This window comes from Orcinus orca, chromosome 2 (assembly GCF_937001465.1).
Source record: "Orcinus orca chromosome 2, mOrcOrc1.1, whole genome shotgun sequence".
Lineage (NCBI taxonomy): Eukaryota > Metazoa > Chordata > Mammalia > Artiodactyla > Delphinidae > Orcinus > Orcinus orca.
The window spans coordinates 105658849-105683519 of NC_064560.1; the positions used below are offsets into that span (position 1 = coordinate 105658849).

The 24671-nt window shown below is 47.3% G+C and overlaps 1 protein-coding gene across 3 annotated transcripts in view; it reads left to right on the plus strand.

Moving 5' to 3' along the window:
- Positions 1-521: 521 nt before the first annotated feature.
- Positions 522-24671, plus strand: part of MYO5C (myosin VC) — a 118645-nt gene continuing 94495 nt past the window's right edge. For 2 of the 3 annotated variants that reach the window (XR_004477959.2, XM_049705965.1), the window contains exons 1-5: positions 538-688; positions 14240-14350; positions 18611-18776; positions 19360-19504; positions 22783-22939. Coding sequence is in view for 2 of the 3 variants with exons in the window: in XM_049705965.1 (XP_049561922.1) it covers positions 662-688; positions 14240-14350; positions 18611-18776; positions 19360-19504; positions 22783-22939 (606 nt within the window). In the remaining variant the exon portion in view is untranslated. Of the gene's footprint in view, positions 689-14239; positions 14351-18610; positions 18777-19359; positions 19505-22782; positions 22940-24671 lie in introns of all 3 variants that reach the window. The other variant, XM_004281666.3, reaches the window with a different exon arrangement.

Below are 24671 nucleotides of genomic sequence, written 5' to 3' on the forward strand. Positions count from 1 at the left end.
AAACACTTTCTCCACAAGGGCCAAGTGCATTTTTGTTAGTGGACACTTTATAGTTTCGTTTATATTTCAAATATCTTATTTTCTAACCAGTTTTTGCTCATACAAAGGAAACTTATTCACTTTAAAATCTGATTTTGAATATAGTCACTTGGCTGAACTCTTTAACAAGTTCTAGTGGCTGATTCTCTTGGATTTTCTATGCAAATGGTTATATCCTCTGCTCTTTCCAATAAGCACGTTGAGACCCTTATAAGGGAGCTAAAACTTGGGTCGGGAACTCCTCGGAACACACCTGCTTCCTTCCTCGAGAGCCAGCGAATCCCGTGACCCGCGGGCTCTTGGCTGAGCGCTCGGCCCCCGCCAGGTGGACCCACTTCGCCGCGGGCACCCGCCCGGAGGAGGGGCGCCGCGCCCGCAGCCCCCGCCCCGCCAATCACAGCGAGGCCTCGCCACGGGCCGGGAATGACCAATCCGCGACTTCTCTCCTCCGGGGCCGCCAACGCTCTGCAAAGTTAGTCGGATTCTGGGAAACTTCCGCAAGATGGCCCAGCGGTGATTTGGGGGACCCGCAGCGACGGTTACTTGCCCCGGGGCCACAGAGCCGCCGGCCCAGCCCCCGAGCCTTGCACCTCAGCAGACCTCGAGCTGTCCTCTCGCGCCCATGGCGGTGGCCGAGCTGTACACGCAGGTAGGCAGGGTGGCCCGACCTAAGGGAAGGAGCGCGGGAGGGAAGCGGCCGGGCGCTAGTGCTGACTGTACCTGGCGCCCAGGCCACACCTGTGCACCTGGCGCGCTCGCCGCGGGGAGGGGCCGCGGAGACAATGGGGGTCCGGGGAGCGTCGTACCCCCCGCCCCGCCGAGAGCTCGGGTCCCTATCGGTGGGGATGGCGCCCCCGGGAGCCTGGGTCCCCTCGGGATGGGAAGACCGAGTGCTAGGGGCTGCTTCTCCGGCCAGACCCGAGCTTCCCGGTGTCCAGGAGTTGCGGGTCCGTCCCTTCTCCCGCGCCACAGAGGGAATCAGACTTGCCCACGGAAACTCAGAAACCTCAGACACGGGCGAAGAATAGTCTGTAATCTTAACCCCTTGAACAACTCGGCACAGAAGCTCGGACCGCAGTATTCAGGATGCTTTCTAGAATTCCCGGGTCTTCAAAATACCTGCACGTGCACTTAAGTTCACCTGGTGCCTGAAGCTGCGGGTGCTTGGGAGTGTGGCCCAGGCCTTACCCGTAGTAGAAGTTGAGGGCTCCTGGGAATCCAGGGATCCTGACACTGTAGTCACAGGCTCTCTACTCACATTTATAAGGTGCTTTACAGCTTATAAAAATACCTTTCACGTACACCCCGAGTCCGGGAATCACTCTAGAGCATTCCTCTGAAACCGCCTCTTCCCGCAAACGAGGGCTCCCCCCACTTCGCTGGGAAGGCCAGGATTCCCACATGGTGCCCAGAACCTTCTGAGATGAGCTTGGTTAATTATTTGGATAAAAAGTGTGAAAGTGGGGCTTCCCTGGTGGCGCAGAGGTTGAGAGTCCGCCTGCCGATGCAGGGGACACGGGTTCGTGCCCCGGTCCGGGAAGATCCCACATGCCGCGGAGCGGCTGGGCCCGTGAGCCATGGCCTCTGAGCCTGCGCGTCCGGAGACTGTGCTTCGCAACGGGAGAGGCCACAACAGTCAGAGGCCCGTGTACCGCAAAAAAAAAAAAAAAAAAAAAAAAGTGTGGAAGTGTTGGAAAAAATCCACTCGAATAGCCATAAAGCCAGATACTCCTGTACCCCAGTGGGGGAAATATATGGTACCCAGTATTCAGATAGATGAGACTAGAATTCATCCATTTCCCCTGACAAGTGCATTAGCTTTATAATAAAGAGACACTTTTGCTGTAGATATAAACCATGGCTGTAAATAATTTGTTTCAATGGTTTAAGTAAGCATTTTTTCTTCTACTTTGTTTAATTAGTTAACAGTACAAATACAAACTAACCAAACAGTATTTCCCCCTCTATTAACTAGAGTTCTAAATGCAGTGGTAGAATAGTTTTACCAGTGAGAATGTGAGACATCAAATATCCAGCAGTGCTTCTTAGATCTTCAGCTTACTGGAGCTAAAAAAAAAAGTCTTGAAAAAAACTATTCTTGGAAGATACTTTGGAGGTTGGAGGAAAATGCTGATTAATCCATTCTAAGTAACAATTTTTCCTGAAGCAAAAAGACACAGGTGTGAATACCCCTATCATAAAGTGACTCATGCCACAAATATTTATTAAATACCAACTAGGTACCAGGCACAGTGTAGGAAAACTAATATGAAGAGTTTTCTAGAGGTGAGCTTGGATGGACAAAGACTGAGAATCGCAGAGCCAGAAGAAGCCTTGATGGCCATCTCTACCCACTTTGTGTCCAAGTAAGCACCTGTGTCCAGGCACCTCCCTTCCCAGTGGTCAATCAGCCTCCACTTTGTCAGTTCCAGAGGTGGGAAGCTCCCCCATTTGTGTAGCTACCTGTTTAGGTTTTAGGGAACTACTTTGTTAAAGAGTTCTTCCTTAAACTGACACAAAAATCTTAAGCTCTCTCCCTTGCTTCCCTACCACTCCCTCCCACACTCCTGAGTCTGCAGATCTAGCCATTAGTCTAAGTCAAAGTTTGTGACGGGGGAACCTTGGCCACAGTGAACCCACAGGAGTGCTCTGTTTCCCTGCACAATCTTAGCCACATAATGTTTTAAAACAACCTGAAACCCATTGCTGCACTCAGAGGCAAGTAGTCACCCTGTAGCAGGGTGATGAGTGGGCTGTCCATTCAGGGGTCCGTGTGTGGCAGCCAGTTCCTGTGTGACATCCAGACCCACCCTATGATCTGCCCGCTGCCCCACTCACCCACTTTACACTGCTGTTACCTGCCTGGCCCCTGTCTAATTTCCCTTCCTGCATTGAAGACAGGCATATTATCTCCCATAAAACATTTGTTTAGCACTTTTTGTATATAAAACATTATGCTTGGGGAAGGTTAGAAAAAGAAAATGTAAATGATTAGTCTTGCCTCAGGGAGTTTTCTGATGAGTGAGAAATGAGAAATGTCAAGTAATTCAATCTGCTGAGGCCTGGAAGGCATGGAGGAGCCTGCTGGGGGATGGGGCTTAGCAGGGGAGAGTCGCGGCAGCCAAAGAGGTTGGTCAGGGCTTTATATTCCGTTGAAGATTTTGAATGGGGATGACAGGATCCAGGGTGGTGTAAGTCAGATATGCCAGCGGTGACCATGAGACTCTGTGCCCATGGGAGAGAGACTGGAGCCAGGTAGCTGAATTCTCAGGTCATCCTAAGTGCATGGGGAAAAAAATTAGGGCTGCAGTGTTAGACATGGAGGATTGAAGGAGCTCGCAGAGAGCATGGAGAGGTAGGTGAGAATGGGAGACGGCACTGGGGCGTGTGAGGAAGAGGGATGACCCAAGGCTGACATGAGGTTAGAGTCTGAAAGATCGAAGCAGGCTGGTGCTGTTGACACAGGGACTTCAGGAGAAGGAGACGTTAGGGAAGTCATGAGGCAAGGTTTGTGCCTGCGGGGGTTGATGTGGGGAAGGGGCTTCCAAGGGAGAGTGCCCTGAGTGGTTGGAGGTTGGTATAGAAGATGGGCCAGGAGTTTTCCCCATAGGTGGTGATTGAAGCCCAGGCATGAGGGCCTCATCAAGGGAGAGAAGAGGGCTAAGACAGGACACTGGGGATGCATCTGTTCAGGGAGGAAAGGAGGCAGAGGGGCCGCAGATGGAGCCGTCACAGGGAGGGGGACATGGGAGGCCTGGCACGGGAACCACAGGAAGAGAGGTTCTGAGAAAGGGGACACTCCGGAGGAAGTGTGTTGAGAGTAGTTGCTGCCAGTTGAAGTGTGAAACGACCCACCCCTTTTCAAAAGCTCTTTGGCAGCATGCCTTAGAAACGTTCAGAGCATTTGCTGCTGTTCAGCAGTGCCACTGTTTGAAATCTCTCTGAGAAAAACCGGTCCGGCCATCCTCTAATTGAGCCGCTCTGGAGGCCCCTGCCACTTTCAGACTCACTGACCAGCCGCAAGGCCCCGCCTCTCTATCTCCCATCCCCCCCCCACCCCCCCCCACCCCCGCTGCCTGCCAGCTCCTACCTTGGCTCACCCTCTGCCCAACTTCTTGCCATCCTGCAGTGCATTCCCGCAGTGTCACCACTCTATGTCTGTCCTGCTCACCGGTGCCTGCACCTTTCAGATTCAATGTGAGCAGTGCCTCTTCTTCTTTCCTATTTTTTTAATCAAAGTATAGTTGATTTACAATATTGTGTTAGTTTCAGGTATACAGCAAAGTTATTCATATTATTTTCCATGATAGGTTAATACAAGATATTGAATACAGTTCCCTGTGTTATACAGTAAATCCTTTTTGCTTGTCTATCTTATTATAGTAGTTTGTATCTGTTAATCCCATACTCTTAGTTTATCTCTCCCTCCCCCGCTCCTTTTCCCCTTTGTAACCATAAGTTTGTTTACTATGTGAGTCTATTTCTGTTTTGTATATAGATTCATTTGTATTATTTTTTATATTCTACATATAAATGATATATAATATTTGTCTTTCTCTGACTTACTATGATAATCTCTAGGTCCATCCATGTTACTGCAAATGGCAATATTTCATTCTTTTTTACTGCTGAGTAATATCTATATCTACATATACACAGTCCATTTTGTGTGATATATATATATATCTCACATCTTCTTAAACCAGTCGTTTGTTGATAGGCACTTTCCATGTCTTGGCTATTGTAACTAGTGCTGCTATGAACATTGGGGTACCTGTATCTTTTCGAATTAGAATTTTCATCTTTTCTGGATATATGCCCAGGAGTGGGATTGCTGGATCATACGGTAGCTCTAAGGAACCTCCATACTGTTTTCCATAGTGGCTGCGTCAATTTACATTCCCACCAACAGTGTAAGAGGGTTTTTTCCTCCACACCCTCTCCAGCACTTATTAGCTGTAGACTATTTTCTTTTAATAAATAAATTTGTTTATTTATTTATTTTTGGCTGCGTTGGGTCTTTGTTGCTGCATGCGGTCTTTCTCTAGTTGTGGCGAGAGGGGCTGCTCTTCCTTGTTGTGCGTGGGCTTCTCACTGCGGAGGCTTCTCTTGTTGTAGAGCACGGGCTCTAGGCATGTGGGCTTCAGCAGTTGTGGAGTACGGCCTTAGTTGCTCCGCGGCATGTGGGATCTTCCCGGACGAGGGCTTGAACCCGTGTCCCCTGCATTGGCAGGTGGAGTCTTAACCACTGTGCCACCAGGGAAGTCCCAGTTGTAGACTTTTAGATGACGGCCATTCTGGTCAGTATGAGGTGATACCTCGTTATGGTTTTGATTTGCATTTCTCTAATAATTAATTAATAATTATTAATTAATTGCTAGTCATTAGCAATGTCGAGCATCTTTTCGTGTGCCCATTGGCCATCGGTTTGTCTTCTTTGGAGAAATGTCTGTTGAGGTCTTCTGCCCATTTTTTGATTGGGTTGTTTGTTTTATATTGAGTTGTATGAGCTGTTTGTGTATTTTAGATATTAACCCCTTGTCAGTCACATTGTTGAGCAGTGCCTCTTCTGAGAAATCTTTGCAGCCAGCCCCTCCATCCAGGCACTTTTCATGATGACTTGTAACAGCTCCGTAACTCTGTCTCCCCTATTGACCAAGGGTTTCTAGAGAACAGGGAGCAGTAGAGACTCAGTAAATGTTTGATGTGTGCATGCATGAATGAATGAGTTTTTTTGCTTTCAGAAAGAGCTATGGTCATGACGATGATGATGTTGATGATAGTTACTTTTATCTTATAGTCATTGAGTACTTCTTATGTGCCAGATGCCATCCTCAGAACTCTGTGAACTTTATCCGCAGAACGTCTTTCATTTAATCTGAGTAAACAATGCCATGTGTTAGTTATTGCTATTCCATTTTTACAAATGGCTCAGGTTAAGTAAGTTGCCTAAGGTTACATAGAAGCGATGAGCTAGGATTAAAAACCTATCTTCTTGATACCTTGTACTCTCACCACCTTATTCAACGACCTTATCATCTTCCTTCTCTTCAAGGGATCTGACCTTTCCCCCAACACACAGAGGATTTTTGGAAAGTCCATTCATTTCATAGCTGCCTCCTCCGACATCTGGTTATTTATCAGATTATTCCTTCTAATAACTAAAATGGAACCAACCCCAATGTCCAGGAAGAGGGCTAGAGTTACGTGAATTATAGATAGAAGAATAGAATAGTATGAAGCCATAAAAAATGCTACTGTGAAGAGTTCATAACAACATGGGAAAATGTTTATGTTACGTGGAAAATGATGGCACAAAAATGCATCTGCTCTGTGATCATAAACATATAAAATATGCAAAGTAAGAAGACCATGTGTATCAATAACAATTCAGCAGTCAGTTCTATAGCTGCAGAGAAGTCAAGGAGAATGAAGGCTGAGGAAGTGTCATGGGATTTGGCCACCAGGATGTCCTTGGCATTGCTTCTCTCTTAGTAGAACTGTGCGGGAGAGAGGGGACAGCTGGGCATGGTCACAGGCTGAAGGGATGGAACTGGTGGAGGACGGGAATCTGAAGATGTAAGAAAGGCACCAGGCATGGAATAGCTTCAGAAGGTAATGGTGGACCTGAGGCTGGGTGGCAGGAGTTGAAAGACATGGAGAAGGAGCTGTGGGCAGGACTGAGAGCTTGAGGAGAGTGATGATACCAGCAACTTTTCTTCTTACAGCATCATTCCAGACCCTTCACCATCAAGGCCACCACCCTCTGGGTGAATTTCAGTTCCTTGATGCCCATCTTTGTGTCACTATTCTCTAGATCTGGTCTGCTCAGCCAGAGTACCGTGGAACTCGTGGGGCTGCAGCCTCCTGTGAGCTGCCCTCAGTGCAGGCGAGCATTAAGTCAGTGTTCTGTTTGTTTTAAGCAGAGCTGCTACATGCTGCCCCTGGAATGCACATGCACGGTGGCTGGGGCTAAGTCTTGGTTCTGCTAACTGGATGACATTGAGCAAGTTACTTAATTTCTCTTGAGTTTCCACACCCGTAGAATGGATTTAAGTCTTACCAGTCATTGTAAGGATTAAATTACCTGTGTAAAATCCTTAGCACAATATCTGACACATAAGGCTTAATAAAAGTTAGTTGTTTTTTATATTGATGCTATTGTAATACAGTTCATTTTTGGTACCTAACTCTTGGACTTCACATTTATTCCTTTTAAATTTTCCGTCTTGTTGTTTAGTGTTTAATGTTCTGCAGCTTGTCAAAACCTTTTTGAAGCTTTTAAAAAACCTTTTTGTATCTTGATCATCTTTAGCTGATCATTTTATCTGCATATTTGATACACGTGTTCTGGTTTTTTATCTAAGATACTGGTGAAAGTGATGAATGGAGGGTGAGGCGGTAGAGCTGTATAGCATGCCTCTAAAGACCTTTCTAATTAACCAGAACTCAGGTTTTAGCCACAGATTCACAAATCATATTATCCTTCACGCATCTCTTTCTCTTCCTTGTGCTTGAGGAACTCACAAGACATCTTCACAGAAATTCTGTGGAAACTCCGATATGCAAGGTCAAGAGAAATGCAGTCCAGGGCCTCTGTCTAAAATAAGGTCAAAGCTCAGTTTAATAACGTTCCATTTAGCTATTCTAAGCAGCTTTTAGATTTCTATATGACATTAACCACCCTGGAAAATTAGGTTTTTCTATTGTATTATATACGGATAGTTCAAAAGAGTAAAAAAGGGACATAAAGACTAAAATACCAAGTTTATTGGTGCAGACTACTTGGAATTTGAGTTTTTGTTCAGTAGATGTTTTTGTGGAGTGCTAGCCGTGGGGCAATCGTTGTATTGAGTTCCAGGGCACAGAGACAAAGCTCTTGAAGCTCACGTGCCAGTGGGGGAGATGGGAAGCTACCTGAAAGCTGGGGAGGGAGCAGAGAGCGCTCGGGGGGGAGGGTGGTGGGGAAAGTACCGCAGGTGGGAATCCTGAGCTGACTCTTGACTGCTCAGAGCAGTTTGCTCACAGATGGGGAGAGGAGGGATGGCACTGGGGGTGGAAGGAACAGAAGTGCAGAGCAGAGAGCCAGGAAGAGCTTGGCATGTTCTAGAAACTGCTGGTGGTTTGGGTGGCAGCACGCAGAGGATGGATTGAAAAGAAGGTGAGGCCTGAGTAGGAAAACTGGCCAGGACCGTGGTTCCCAGGCCTGGATGTTCATCAGAATCCATCAGGGGGAACTTTCATCTTGCTGGGCCCCACCCACGGGAATTCTGATTCAGGTGTGGGTAAAGGAATCTGTCTCTCCACGGAAACCGGTACTCAGCCTGGTTGAGGAAGCACTCCGCAGGTTGCGGTACCCATCAAGAGAAGATTGGTGGGCGCAGCATAGGGGGAGCTGATTGATGGCCATGGCATTGCGGGTGGATGGGGCAGACAGGTGAGACCTGTTTACGTATAGGCGTCCTAGCACCTGATAACCATATGATTGTTGGGGGCTAAGGGAAGGAGGGAGAGGGTGTCCAGCGCTGTCCCAGGTTTCTGATGTGACGGGTAGGGGAACTGAGGAGGAAGATTGTGTGTGGGGCAGGCATAATGATCACTCAAGCTTGGGATTTGTGACTGTCAGAGGACATTTAGGGGCTGACGTCTGGGAGACAGTTGGAAATGTGGTCTAGACCCACTGAGAGATCTGGGCTGGAGGCCTCAGTGGTGCACAGGTGCCAGGGCAGTCGTGGAAGCTGCGGGAATGGGTGAAACTCTCCAGAAACAGCCCGTCATGAGGAGAGGCCGGGAGGGATCTAGGGAGACACGGGAGGAGGCTGGGGAGCTGGGAAGGCCTGGAGGAACGAGTGAAGAGAAGAGAGGGAGCGTGGTGCCGCTGCCCTGGCCTGGCTGACGGAGAACATGGAGACCCCCTTCCAGTCCAGAGAGTGGCTAGGAGAAAACCCCTGTCATCCCATACGCCATGTAAAGTCTCCACGCCATTTCTGTGGCTGTTGCCGGTAGACCCCTCAAATAGGCGGGAGACATGAGAAGATGCCACTCTGGTTGTATCTGAGCGTGTGGGGTGGGTGGGTTTGGCCTGTTCCTGAGGACGTGGCCCTTCCTCTTGAAGCCTTTGCCTCATTCCGGAGCCTTCCCGGATGTGGATGCACCCTGATCTCCCTCCACAGGGGAAGATTCCCAGGACAGGCGTGGGCGGCAGGCCTCGCTGCTCTCCTGGCCCTGCTGCAGGCAGCCCCCGGAGGGCTTGGCAAGTGACCTGAGTCAGGAGGCTCCTGCCCCACAGGAAGGAGCCACCCTGGGGAGGTCCTATGACCTCATGTCGTTTGTCCAGACACTGCAGTTAGCTCTCTCTCCGGTTTGAAGCATTGCCTTGTGGGTTGAGGAATGTGAGGCAGAAGGGAGGGACCGAATGGGTGTAACTGAGGTGGAACCAGGTAAACTTGGGCATGTTTACTTACCAGGCTGGGTCTCAGCTGCGGGGCCCTAAATGGCCGACAGCCTTGCCAGCAGAGGCATCAGGCCTGGCGGGGTGTGCGCAGCCTGGAGAATCCGGGGCTGAGGAAGCCATTTGTGTTCACGCCAGAAGAGAAGCAGACTTTTGGTTCCATACGTCCTAATGCATTTAAGGCTACTTTTAGCTGAAACAGACCAGCCTGTGCGCTCTCAAGTAGATGGCTGCAGTTGAGAGTTCAGGATTATTTTCAGAGCCAGACTCATTTAATTAACAAGTAGTTCAAAGAAGGAGTCCCAAGCTCTGGTTCCGTGGAGTCCTGGCCTTTGAGGTTCTCTGTGTGGTATTTGGTGAGTTATTGACCTCTCTGGGCTTGAGTTTGGGGATCAGGAAAACAAAGGCCTTGGGTTAGCTTAGTGACTTGCATCACTTCTCAGAGCCTCAGGTTTCCATGGAAGGGCCTGAGAGACCTCAGCTGCAGAACATGGTGGGCTACCACCATTTCATTTGAAGCAAGCTTTGAAAAGAACTTTGACAGCTTGGAGTAGACAATCTCCTGGGACCCTTTCAGCTATAAAATTCTGTAGTGGCCAATTCTTGATAAATGAGGTATTCCCAATTATCATAAAAATATTATCCTATAAAAAAGTATTAATGATTTCAGCTTTATGAGGTTCGCAATAAATACTTTCAAGAGCAGACCTGACATGGAAAATAGTCGTCCATGGCAACAAGTGTGTGTGGAGTTTGGGTGTGTGTGTCTGTGTGCTTGTGAGGCTTCTTTCCACCTATTTGCATGGGCGCGTGTCTCTGAGTGTGTGTCATTGCCCGCCAGGTCATTCTTCCATTTTCTCTCTCTTTCCCTTTCCCTCCCTCTGTCTCTCACAAGTATCACTCATCCCGTGCCACATTTCAGCAAACTTCTGCTCTTAGCTAGCTGTCAAGAATTAAAGCAAACCCAAATAACTTAGGGAGTCGATTGATATTCAACCAGTGATATACATATATTTTTTGTTTGATAAGTGAGGCAGCTTATATTAACTAGTAGTTTAATAAATGTGCTCCTCAACCAACTTTGTCCTAGTCTAGTCCTGACACCCCAAACTTTGTTTTATACTTATTCTTTATTTCCTTCAACATCTTATTATGAAAATTTAAAGTATACAAAAAAGTCGAAAAAATTCTACGGTGAGTATCTGTCCCACCACCTAGATTCTAGCATGACTATTTTACCATATTTGTTATATCCCATGTCTATCCATCTTTTTATACTTCAGTCCTCAGCCCATCTTATTTTTTGAAGCGTTTTAGGGTAATTGCATACATCAACATATGTCCTCCTAAATAGTAGTATGCGTATTGTTAAGAGTTCCATTGTTGTTTAGTTCTTTTTGTAAAATTTCCAGACAATGAAAGGTACAAATCTTAAGTGTGCGTTCTCTGAGGTTTGGAAAAGGGCTTAACACCTATGTAAGCCAGACCCCTTCAAGGTATAGAATGTTGCCATCGCCCCACAAGATTCCCTCCCCAGACCCTCCTACCCCCAGAGGAACTACTGTTCTGATTCTTTTCCCCACGTTGTATTTGTTTTACCTGTTCTAGTACTTCATTTAAAGGACTCATACAGAATGTACTCGTTTGTGTACAGCTTCTTTAACTCAGCCTTTGGAGATTCATTCATGTTCTTGCTTGTATCAGTAGTTGATTCTTCTTACTGGTAAGTAGTATTCCATTGTATGAGTATACCACAGTTTTATGTTTTTTTAATTTACTCTCATGTTAGTGGACATAGAGTCTGTTTCTAGTTTTTAGCCATTATGAAGAAAGTTACTATGAACGTTCATGTACAAGTCTTTTTGTAAACATATATTTTGATATTTGCCTTTAAAGATGGCATATTCTGATTATAAAAGTAAAATATGCAAATTATAGAAAGTACATAAAACTATAAAGAAGAAAAGTAAAATGTCATAATTATTGCCCAGAATTTTTTTGTAACTGAAAACTCCTGAAGGTGCGATCTCTCAACCCAAGGGAAGATTTCCTCACAGTGGAAAGGCCCCAGCAGTCCACAAGCCACGTGTTCAGCTGGCTCATATCCAGGTCGTCATTTGGTCATGATGTTTGCCCTCTGAGCTGTTAAGAAGCAGATATTCACAAAGGGCAGTGTCTTGTTTGTGACTCTCCCCAGAGTCCAGGATGATGCCTGGTGCCAATTCAGTGCCCAGGAACTGTACTCAGAAGGATGGCAGGCACTTAGGCAAAATGCAGCGTTCTTGGGCTTCCCTGGTGGCTCAGTGGTTAAGAATCCGCCTGCCAATGCAGGGGACACGGGTTCAAGCCCTGGGCCGGGAAGATCCCACGTGCTGTGGAGCAACTATGCCCGTGCGCCACAACAAGAGAAGCCACCTCAATGAGAAGCCTGCACGCTGCAATGAAGAGTAGCCCCTGCTCGCTGCAACTAGAGAAAGCCCGCGCGAAGACCCAACGCAGCCTAAATAAATAAAATAAATAAATAAGTACAGCATTCTCTCCTAAAGGCACAAACATTCCCTGCTACAAGAGTTTACACACTCGACAATTACCTTCAGAAGGTCCATTTGTCCCACTGAGGGACAATGCCAGAGGACCAATATTCCTTTGGCCTGTGAATGTAAGGAGGTGGAAAGGAGATGCCACTGTAGGCACCAGCCTGAACTGGGTGCTCATGTCAGCTCTGCTCTTGGAGGACTTGGAGTCCCCGAGGCCAGTTTTCTCTGGGAAATGAGGGTTAGACGCTGTATGGCTTCTTAGGCTTCATCTAGATCTGGGATCCCGAGCTATTAAGCCTTTGGATTCAGGAGCTTTCCTGGGTGCTACTTCATGTCTCCATGTGAGTGCTTCCCAATTCTTGTTCCTTTTGGCCTGGTTATGTCCCAGGACATCAGGGTATCCTGTAGGGCTGCCCCCATTGATAGAAACCACCGATATGTGAGCAGAGAGTTGCAAATATACACATAATGCACATGCAGCTCCAGGTTAAAGATTGGCTGAGTTAGTAGGAAGACCATGATGATTAAGAGGAGATGCCTTTCTTTCTTGGTAATCCAGCACTGTGCCAGATGCATACATAAGAGATGCCCAGGTGTTTTTTGTTTTAATTTTTTAGGTTTGTGTATTTATATTTATTTATTTATTGGCTGCGTTGGGTCTTCGTTGCCATGCACGGGCTTTCTCTAGTTGCAGCGAGCAGGGGCTACTCTTTGTTGCAGTGCAACAAAGACTCTCCCTGAGTCTGGTTGTGGCACATGGGCTTAGTTGCTCCTCGGCATGTGGGATCTTCCCAGACCAGAACTCGAACCCACATCCCCTGCACTGGCAGGTGGATTCTTAAACATTGCGTCACCAGGAAAGTCCCAGGAGGTGCCCAGGTGTCGGATGGATGGGATGAATGGATAGGTGAATGAATGAACGAAAGAGTGAATGAACAAACAAACAAATAGATGACCGCAGGAGAATGTGAAATGTGGGGTCTGGGTGAAAGCAAGAGTGGTCAGTGCATGATGCTGCAGCATGCATGCAGGAGAGAGAAGAATGGCTCACGGGGCCCTGTGACAGCTGCAGTATAGAGAATGGCAGTCACTTTGTGTTTACCTCAAGCTGCATTCAGGTGCCCCTGGTGACTTCTGGAGAGTGAACCTGCCCCCTTCCCAGTGTGTGAGTGTGAATATTAGTTGTGTGTCTTGGTCGGCTTGAGCTGCCATAACAACATACCACAGACTGGGTGCTTAAACAACAGACGTTTATTTTCTCACAGTTCTGGAGGCTGGGCAGTCCAAGATCAAGGTGTTGGCAGGGTTGGTCTGGTGAGGGCTTCTCCCGTTGGGTGCAGACAGCTGTTTTCTCACTGAACTCCCATGGCCTTTCTTCTGTGCATGCAGGTGGAGAGAGAGTGTGCATGCAAGCTCCCTGGTATCTCTTCTTACAAGGACACTAATCTTATCAGATCGGGGCCTTATGACCTCATTTAACCTTAATTGCCTCTTAAAGACCTTATCTCCAAATGTATTCACATTGGGGGTTAGGGCTTCAACATATGAATTTTGAGGGGATAATTCAGTGCATAGCAATGTAGTTCTGCTTAAGGACTTGCGCATCAGCACTGAGCCAGGTGGGACATTGAGCTCGGGACTTCCACATTCCCCACGGTGGGAATCCTTGGCTGCTGACCAGTGTGAAAAGACTGTGGTAACACTGCTGTAACACTACTTCCACAGCATTCTGCAAAGTGCTGTCAGCTACTCAGTCCAATTTAACCTCCCAGCAAACCTTAAAGTATTGAGTAGGTATTGTTGTGCCCATTTTATAGATGAGAAAAATGAGCACAAGAATTTAAGTGTCTGGCCCAGAGCCCCATAGTTCATCAGTGGTGAACCACATCCCTCTTGCTCCAGCTCTTGTAGACAGTGCTCAGATCTTCCCATTAAGAGACTCACAGATTTCCTTTCCACTCCCAGGCTTTCCTTTTTCAATATGTATTTAAGAGGCTTTGGGAATTCTATTACCTGTGAAATGAAGCAGCTAGGCCTGGTGCATTGCAGATACACTAACGATTATCTCACAAGCAAAAATTAGGTAAAAGTATTCCTAATGATTTTACTGACGTTAGTGGACAGAAAGAAATCTCCCTGAGTCTAATCATCTAACGATTTGTGTTTTGCTTTTAAAGTGCTGAAATTAAGCCTTTCTTTTTCTGTTGGTCAGTACAACAGGGTTTGGATTCCTGATCCTGAAGAAGTTTGGAAGTCTGCCGAAATAGCAAAGGACTATAGAGTTGGTGCCAAAGTCCTGCGTCTCCTGCTGGAGGATGGAACGGTGAGGGTCCTCGATCATGACTACCATGATGTATAAAGGAGAAACTGTAGGGTGTGTGTGGGAGGGGAGCACCTTCGGCAGAGGGCACATGAGGGGGCACCTAACATGGCCAGCTGGTGCTGTGGATCCACCCGTGTGTTTGTACCCCTCCCCACCTCCCTGCCTCCGCCCCCCACTACCCTAATGAAGACATAAAGTGCCCTGCGTCAGCTGGGCCTCTCTCTGGAATGAGATGCAGTGGACAGGTCTGTGCTCTGTGCTGCCTTCCTGGGGATTCAGCAATGTTGGGAGAATGCTGAAAAGTGATTACCATTTTGGTTTTATGGGTCTCAGCACAGAGACTGGGTGAAGATGAGAAACTTGGAGAGGAAGTAGTTTGAGCCCAAGACATAAACTGGTAGAGAAAAACATCAAGATGGGAAGAGGAAGAGACATAGAAGAAGGGAGATAGAAAACAGGAAGGGAGGGCTTCCCTGGTGGCGCAGTGGTTGAGAGTCCGCCTGCCGATGCACGCGGGTTCGTGCCCTGGGCCGGGAAGTTCCCACATGCCGCGGAGCGGCTGGGCCTGTGAGCCATGGCCGCTGAGCCTGTGCGTCCGGAACCTGTGCTCCGCAACGGGAGAGACCGTAATGGTGAGAGGCCCGTGTACCGCAAAAAAAAAAAACAAACAGGAAGGGAGAGGGAGGTGTGGGAGAATGGAGAGTCAGTCTAAGGATGGATAGAAAGAGGTAAGAATTGGGACCTCCAGGAGGGAGTGTAACAGGGCAGTTGGAGGAGTGATGGGAGATGGGACAAGGGGACAGGAAGCCCAGCTGGGTAGGACATTATGAGGAAGCTCTGTGGTGCCGGTGTGGCAAGGGAGAGGCAAAGGATGACCAGGAGGTTGGGCAGTTGTCCCCATGGTAGAGCATGCTCGTGAAGAGTTCCTCTCAAAGGCTGGTCATGGCTTTCGATTACCAGTTTCTACAGATTTTATCTCCGCTTTAAGTTTCCATGATGAGTCGTCCTTTCCCCCCATAGCTGTAATGACATCCCACTGGATCCATAGCTAGGCTGACCTTAGGTTTTTAGAATCAAGTATCTGGATGCAGAATTGGACAAAGGATTCATGATCCATCTGGATGTCAGAGTTAGTCCTGGGAATTTCACATGAATATTAAAATGCTGGAATTTCCAAGGCATGGAAATGGTCTCTGCAGAGACAGGACATATTACTGCCAATCAGACTGTCCTGGATTTGGAGTCATCTCCTCAGATCCTGGGAAGGGAGATAAACATAGCAGTTAAGAGCACATCCTCTAGAATCAGACTATCTGAGTTCAAATCCTTCCCAGGCTGTGGCAGACTATCTGGGTTCAGATCCCACTAAGTCTGTGACAGTGAGCCCCTCGGCTTCCTCACATGTCAGATGGAGTTAGTAACAGCATATCACAGGGCGGCTGAAGATCAGATGAGATAATCCCTGGGGGCGTGTGTAAATGCAAGGGGGGAGGCAGAGGAGCTGCTATTTCCATTTAGCCTTTCCCTTCCCATCAGAAACTCCTTGGGGGCATTTGTTGAGTATCTCCAGTGCAGTCAAGGTTCTGATTAGGGACCAGATGGCTTTGGGGAGAAAAATCTCAGGGCAGCAGCTGCAGTGGCAGTTTGCTGCTTTAGTAATATGAGCAGGGCTTCTGGAGGCGACATTCCTGGCCCTGAATGAGCTGCTCAGAGGAGGAGGGGGAGAGGCAGGTAAGATGGCAGGTGGCCAGGCTGCCTTTTTTTTTTTTTTTTTTAACATCTTTATTGGAGTATAATTGCTTTACAATGGTGTGTTAGTTTCTGTTGTATAACAAAGTGAATCAGCTATACATATACATATGTTCCCATATCTCTTCCCTCTTGCATCTCCCTCACTCCCACCCTCCCTATCCCACCCCTCTAGGTGGTCACAAAGCACCGAGCTGATCTCCCTGTGCTATGTGGCTTCTTCTCACTATTTTACATTTGGTAGTGTATATATGTCCATGCCACTCTCTCACTTCGTCCCAGCTTACCCTTCCCCCTCCCCGTGTCCTCGAGTCCATTCTCTCCATCTGCATCTTTATTCCTGTCCTGCCCCTAGGTTCTTAATAAACTTTTTTCTTTTTTAGATTCCATATATATGTGTTAACATATGGTATTTGTTTTTCTCTTTCTGACTTACTTCACTCTGTATGACAGACTCTGGGTCCATCCACCTCACTACAAATAACTCAATCTCGTTTCTTTTTATGGCTGAGTAATATTCCATTGTATATATGTGCCACATCTTCTTTATCCATTCATCTGTTGCTTTTTAACTTAACCCTTTATCTATACCATGAAGGACAAAGCCTGCTTTATGTAAGAAAATATCATCTCTGTTTCCAGCTGTCCATCTCATGTTCTTCACATTCATATTTTCTCCCCTCCCCCGAAGGCTGTCTGTTCTATTTGTCTTTCTCTCTCTCTCCTTCTGTTTCTTTCACACATAAGAGACACACACACACACACACACACACACACACACACACACACACACACACACACACACACACACACACACACACACACACACACACACACACACACACACACACACACACACACACACACACACACACACACACACACTGGCTGAACTGGAAAAGGAGGTTGTTGATTTAAAACATAATGGAAGGCTTCCCTGGTGGCGCAGTGGTTGAGAGTCCACCTGCCGATGCAGGGGATGCGGGTTCGTGCCCCGGTCCGGGAAGATCCCACATGCCACGGAGCGGCTGCGCCCGTGAGCCATGGCCGCTGAGCCTGTGTGTCTGGAGCCTGTGCTCCGCAGCGGGAGAGGCCACAACAGTGAGAGGCCCGCGTACCGCAAAAAAAAACCCCGAAAAATGAAGGGTAAGTATAAAATATGTATGAGCAGCACTTTATCTTCTTCTCGAAAGTGTGTAGGTTAAAAATATCCTGCTTGGGGCAGGTTCATAAATATAATTGCATTGATAATGAGCAGGCAGCTGCTGTGAGGATCCATGCCCAGTTGTCCCGGATTGCCCTGAGCTGCTCTCCTTATGGAAAACAGTCCAACCAGCTAACAAACCAAACCCCTGTCAGTGTTGACCAGGCATCATGACGCAGGCTTCAGAGTCAGCCAGACCCATATGAACTGTGTGACCTTCAGCAAGGAGCTTAACTTCTCTGAACCTGTCTCCTTAACTCTTAGTTAGGGATGTCATGCCCTCCTTAGAAAGCAGTTTTGAGGATCAGATGAAAAACCAGTGCTGAGTCCTTGGCACAGGGCCTGCAGAGTAGGCTCTTGCTAAGGGACAGCTGGGTCACTTTGTGCAGCTGGTCCAGGACCAGGTATGGAAAGGAAGGCAGCTTGGGCGGCGGAAGGGAAACAAGCCTGCTGGGTGTCCTTGCTCAAGTCACTTCCCCAAGCTGTGAAGTGAAAGTGAAGGAAGGTAGAATAGGTGGTAATAAGGTCCCTTAATGCTCTGACATCTGCAAGGCCCGCAAGGCATGCTGACCTTGCCTTCATTCTGCTCAGGCAGCTACTTTCGGAATATACATTGGTGAAATCTAGCAGATGACAGGCCATCCTGGGCCAGTTACTCAGCCCACGGCTGAGAAGCATAGAAATAGGCAGCCCTGCAGCCCTTGGGAACACAGGTGGCTGCAGACAGGAGTCACCTGTATAGGGGGCCCTCTCACAGGGAGACCATCATCCCACGCAGGCTCCTTTAGACACTTCTCACCACCACGAAAGTCAACTTCCAACAGAGATTCGGCAACCTTAGAGCTTCAAGGGACCTTAGATCATTGAGTCATTTTAGCAACAGAATCCTGTTTCCAAATGAAAACTTTCATGGCACCAGCAGCTAAACCACATGCAAGTAGAGCCCCTGTGGTAGCATTGGGATGGGATGCCCAGGTCCCTGACCATGTAACTTCCCTGCCACGCCTCACTGAGGCCTCTGTAGTTCTGAGGACCCCTGATCTGGTCCAGCCAGGCTTTTCACAGATGAGAGAAGGGAGGGCCAGAGAAGGTGAGTGACACACCCTAGGGCACACAGCCAATACCTTGATCAGCTGGCTCCCAAAAGTCAGCCACGAAGATTATTTTCTCGTTGCTATACATAAATTTATTTTTTTAGAGTGTCAGGGGTCACTCCAAAGTGGGGTAGTTAGGAAAGAGGACAGTGATTCAGCAGAAACACCAAAAAACTTTTACTTCCAGAACTTTAATTTCATCTTTGTCCACAGGAGCTGGATTATTCTGTTGATCCAGAATCTCTGCCTCCACTTCGGAATCCTGACATCCTCGTGGGTGAGAATGACCTCACGGCCCTCAGCTATCTCCACGAGCCCGCTGTGCTCCACAATCTCAGAATCCGCTTTGCAGAATCCAAACTCATTTACACCTACAGTGGTAAGGAGAGCAATTCTAGGAGCGCAGGAATGACACTGAAACTTAATGCTCGTTGTCTAGAGCATCCTGATTATGTTTTATATTATGTTTATATTAGAAATGTTGACTCTGTCAAAACGTGTAATCACACCTAAAAATTTGCCCAGGTTTCTATCTAAAAGGTACACACATCTGATCTCAGAGTTTGTTAGAAAACGAAGTATCTAGGTGGGGAGAGTCTTCAACAAAAACTAAGATTGGACTACCAAGAAAAATATATGTGGTTAAAGCTTGTGTGTGAGTTTCTCATTGGATATGATAAATTTATTACTTATTTTGGGCAGTGATATTATCATTATGTTTACACTGAGAATTGTAAGAGCCTCTCAGTTTTAGGGCATTGCCATCTGTCATCTCATCTGACCTTCAGGGTAGCCTAGAAATGTAGGTGACCTCGGCAGGGAACTGAGATTCGGAGCATTCAGTGACCTGCCCAAAGTCACACAGGAGATTTAATAAGTGACAGAGCTGCGGTTTCTCAAAAGAACTTGGAGAAAGAGGTGACACTAAGAATCCCATCACTGCGTCTGACATCTTTCCTCAGGAATCATCCTGGTGGCCATGAATCCTTACAAGCAGCTGCCGATATATGGAGATGCCATCATCCACGCCTACAGCGGGCAGAACATGGGCGATATGGACCCGCACATATTTGCTGTGGCAGAAGAGGCATACAAGCAGATGGCCAGGTAGCCTCCCGCCAGGCAGGGCTTCCTCTTGCTCTCCCAGTGCTCCTGCATTTGCTGGGCCTTCGCAGTGGAAGGGAGACATCTGGCCGGGTCTCATTAAAAGTGACCGTCAGTCAGACCGGTGGGGGTGCTTGGTAGAGCAGACTGACTGTACCAAGTAGCAAATGACTGTTTGCTATGTAACTGTCTAAACCAAGTTTCCTGGTTTTGCCCCTTCTAGGTAGTCAAGTCAGTCCTACCAATCTGGGAATAGCCGATGCTTTTCTTGCAGTGTGTTTGGTTGGAAGAAAATTGATTTATTCTTCACTGTGAGATGCTTAAGCATTTTTACCCATCCGTGGCAGCAGACTCTAATGATAGATGAGCACAGGTTTTAGCTGTAGGAGATTGGGGGTTTTATTCTGATTTTGCCACTTGTTTTTTGTATGGCCTGTGAAGTTATTGTTTTGCTAGCAAACAAGGAGGCTTTTATGAAAAGCCTCCTGTGGACCAGGCACTGTGCACACACTCTCACACATCATCTTGAGTGCCCTCACAAGAGCGTGTGATGAGGATGCCTGAGCAGTAGTCAGACGACTGAGATGCGAAGCCATCCACCCAAGGTCACCCAGCAAGAGAAAGGCAGAGCTGGGATTTGTGCTCAGATTTCTAGACTCCACGTGCAATTTCTTTTCCCCGTAACTATCCTATTTTGGCTTCAACATCCTGATCTGTAAAAGGATCTTTGTAGATCCTTACAGTTTGCAAAAGAACTTTCACAGACAGTGGTCTCCTCTGAGTCTTAGAACACCTCTGTGAAGTCTGTTGAACCGCCATCATGCCCTTATTTCACAGATAAAACCTGAGACACAGGACCTGGGTCTGCTACATTTACTTCATAACCCTGGGCACAGCCCTGATCTCCCTCAGCTTCAGGATCCTCATCTGTGAGCTAGATGCTCAGAGAGCACCCATTCCAAGCTCTACTGCTGATAACCAGGAAAAAATAATGGTGGCTTATACAAAGTAGAAATGCATGATTCTCTCCTGCAGAGAAGTCTGATGGGCAGTCCAGGGCTAGCACACCACCTCTACCAAGTCATCAAGGATCAGTGCCTTCCAGCTTCCCAATCCTTGGAGCGGGATCCTTGGCCTCAGGGCCAAGCAAGTACTCAGCCTTCTTTCTCTCTTTTCTAGGCTACAGAGTGTCCCAGGGGAAGGGTGTGCCCCTCCTGGTTAAGGAGCCCTCCCAGAAGCCCCCACAGAGCACTTCTGCTCATAGTTCATTGGTCAGGTCCTACTCACATGACCATGCCTAGCCACAGGGGAGGCTGGGATATGTAGTCTTTCATATACGCAGCAACATGTCCACTAAGAATTGGGGCCTAGTCCCTAAGAAGCAGGGGAGGATGAATGTTGGGTAGAGAATTACTGATTAAAAGCCAGTAACCTGGGACACCCGAACCCCACGTCCTCAGTCTCAGCAGGTGCCCTCCATGCCTCGATGCACCTGTCAGCCCACAGCAGAGTGTGTGACTCCCTCTCTTTTGTAAACACATCAGAGGCTGGGAGCCGAGCCAGGCTCAGAGGACACCAGCTGGACCTGAACCTGCCGTCCCTACTCTGGTGCTGTGACGAATGATGTAAAAGTCTCCCCCCTTTCCTAAGCCCTGCGGGTAGTGTGGAGGCTCATGAGTAGAGGGCAGCCAAGCCCGATGGTACCAGAAAATGAAAGATCCTGGAGGTTCCAAAAAAATTTGCCAGTTACCTTGGCTTCTTCTGCCACAGCAAGGTTCTTTCCAGTGCGAAAACACCCGTGGTTCTGGGATTTACCCTGGCCCCTGCAGGTCTCCAGCGCATCTGCAAGATTAGAGTCTGTGTGGCTCAGAGCCTGACAGGCCAGGACTGCTCCTGGGTGTCAGTAGCTTGAGCTCGTTAGAGCTGCAGGACTGAGCCAGGTTCAAGCTTGAAGAGCCAGTTTCCTCTGGAGGTCTGTCTAACTGTAATAGCAGAACCGAACCTAAGGCAGGTTCTTACTGGACTTGCTGATGCTAGACTAGGAGTCCGGAGAGCCCAGCTTTAGTAACCCCAGTCCCACTCCATGCAGCTGAGGGGCGCTGGGAGTGTCGTTCACCTCCTGAGCATCTTAGCTTCCTCACTGAGGCCAGGAGCTGTCTCTCTAAGGTCCTCTCCTGTGTTCACAGGGCGGTTGTGTGTTCTGTGCCTCGCTGAGTCACTGTTCTACTCATCTGTAAAATGGATACACAGTATGTGGCATAGGATTTTTGTGAGGCTTAAATGAGAATCCCTGTAAAGTTTTCACCAAGCACCTGGCACATAAGTGGTGCTAGGACAGCAACTATAATAAGGTTCTGCCATCATGATCTAATGACACAAAAAGTTTAATGCATTTTTTAAGATCTCTAAGTTGTGTAACAGAGCATGTTGGCTTATGGAGCACACGTGTTCCCAAGCACATTTCAAGTAATTGCTCTCCAAATGATGTCTTTAAAATGTTTTTATATTTAAGTGGGGATATACAGAAAGGAGTTGACATAGACTTGAGACTGCTATCTTTAGAAACCTGCTTGCAGGTTTGACCTGTGGCAAACCTCTGGGAACTTGGATTTCAGGAAGATTCTCAGCATTTCCTAATTGCTAAGAGTGGCTCACTGCACCTAAACTGTTTGTGTGAACAATGTGGTCCTGCTGAATATCTGCTTTCCTTCTGGGCATCTGGAATTTTGGTGTGTGATAGCAGAGGATGCCTATGTGACCGGCCCCCAGTAAAAACCCTGGACACTGAGTCTCTATTGAGCTTCCCTGGTAGACAGTGTTTCCCGTGTGTTGTCGTAATTCATTGCTGGAGGAAGTAAGTGCATCCTGTGTGACTCCACTGGGAGAGGACTCTTGGAAGTTTACACCTGGCCTCCTCTGGACTTGGCCCTGTATGCCTTTTCCCTTTGCTGATTTGCTTTATATCCTTCTGGTCTAATAAATCTTAGCCATGAGTGTGAATGTGTGCTGAGTCCTGTGAGTCCTGCTAGTGGATCACTGATCTGGGATTGCTCTTGGGGACTCTCAGCACAGGGGACACAACACGAAACAAAGCTGTGTGTTCAGCAGAATCACAGAGAAAAAGACTAGAAGGAAATTCACTGGTATGTTAAAAACAGTTACTTTCAAGTGATAAAACAAAGTCCCTTCTTCGGGCTTATCTGCATTTTTCTTGATGAGTATATATTGCCTAATAGGAAGAAATGAATATTTTTAAAAATCCTTTTATTTATTTGCTTTAGAAATAATAAAAATCAGTCAATAATTGTAAGCGGGGAGTCCGGTGCTGGAAAGACAGTATCTGCTCGCTATGCCATGAGGTACTTTGCCACCGTCAGCAAGTCCAGCACTAATGCTCGCGTGGAAGACAAGGTTCTGGCGTCGAACCCCATAACTGAGGTGTGTACCTGGTGGGGGTGGGGAGTGGGGACAGAGGCAGAGGCGTGTATGGAGAAGTGGGCTGGTTCGTGTATACAGGCATACCTCGCTTTGCAGATATTGCTTTTTTTCTTTTCTTTTTTAACTAGTTAAAGGTTTATGGCAATACTGCATCGAACAAGTCTATCAGTGCATTTTTCCAACAGCATTTGCTCACTTTTGTCTCTGTGTCACGTTTTGGTAACTCTCGCAGTATTTCAAACCCTCCACCAGCAAAAAGATTCTGACTTGCTGAAGGGTCAGATGGTGGTTAGCATTTTTTAGCAATAAAATATTTAAAATTAAGGTGTGTACATTGTTTTTTTTTAGATATAATGCTGTTTCACTCTCAATAGACCATAGTATAGTGTAAACATAACTTTTGTATGCACTGGGAAACCAGAAAATTCGTGTGACTTGCTTTATTGTGACATTTGCTCTATTGCGGTGGTCTGGAACTAAACCCACCATATCTTCAAGGTATGCCTGTATGTTGTCTTTGCTAACTTGAGTTCCCTTCCTTTAAAAACCAAAGTGAGGGCAGGGAGGGAGCAAGGAAGTCTGTTCTCCGGTGGGATTTGAAGGAGATTGGGGCATAGATTGCTGCTTCCAAGGCCTCTCTCCTCTACATGCTGGGCTAGAAATTCCACCATCAGGATTTCAGGAGTCCCCTGTTTACGTTTATATCCCAGGGGAAATTTCCTCAACCACAGAGACAACTGGTACACCAAGACCAGTGGTGTTCTCCAGCCAAACCAGCACCAACTTTCATGAGCTGATTGTTAAACATTCAGGAATTCTTTTGCAAGTTATTGTTAAACCTTTGGTAGTTTGAAATCAGTCATGGTGGAAGTATTTACACCTTGCAAATTGGCAAATGTCACATATCCAGGCTGTTCCTCCTCCCCTCCCCGAGGGTGATTCATCAGCACACCACTGACTGGCTCAGATATGTGGGCAAGGCCAACCAACGATGGCACCCAGGGGTAAGGAGACAACCCTCAAGGAAGAAGGGGCATCTGACAGCTCACGAGAGGGCCCAGAGGCCAACTCTGGCTGCCTTGCAAATTGGGAAGGGGATTGATTTGGATTTATTTGGAAGCATAGCAAATAATTAAGAACGTTAGATTCCTAGACCCTTTCTCCCTGTTTTCTTGAATCAGAATCCTCCATGAGTATTTATCAGACCACCTATTTTGTTTAAGCCACTGTGCCGAAATAATACAGGAAGTAATGAAAATAAGGTCCAATCCCCAAGTTTTAAAACTCCTCTAACATAACATATTTTAAATTCGAATAGAAAGATAAATCATGATCCAAGATGGCAGTAAAAAGGTTGTCAGGAAGCACTACCCTGTTAAATGCCCAGTGGATGATATCGTGTGGTTATTTGTTTAGGGTTGGTCTCGCCCGCTGTTGTAAGCTCCATGAAAGCAGGACCATGTCTACTTTGGTTTACCTTCGCCTGCCAGTAAATACATGTTGTCCAAAAGCATGATGGCCTGGACAGGAATGCGACGTGTGTGCATAGGAAGGGTACTTCCAGATGGAAGGTGCCCAGGAAGGGAGAGCAGGGTGGGCAAGAGGAGAGACAGAATTCAGTAGCAGAAGTAAAAGGAAAAAATCATGCTCAGTGTGGGAGGGATGGAAGAAGGCAGTTTTTTGGTTGAGTAGAAAGTTTGAGTAGGGAAGTGGTAAGGGATAAGGACAGAAA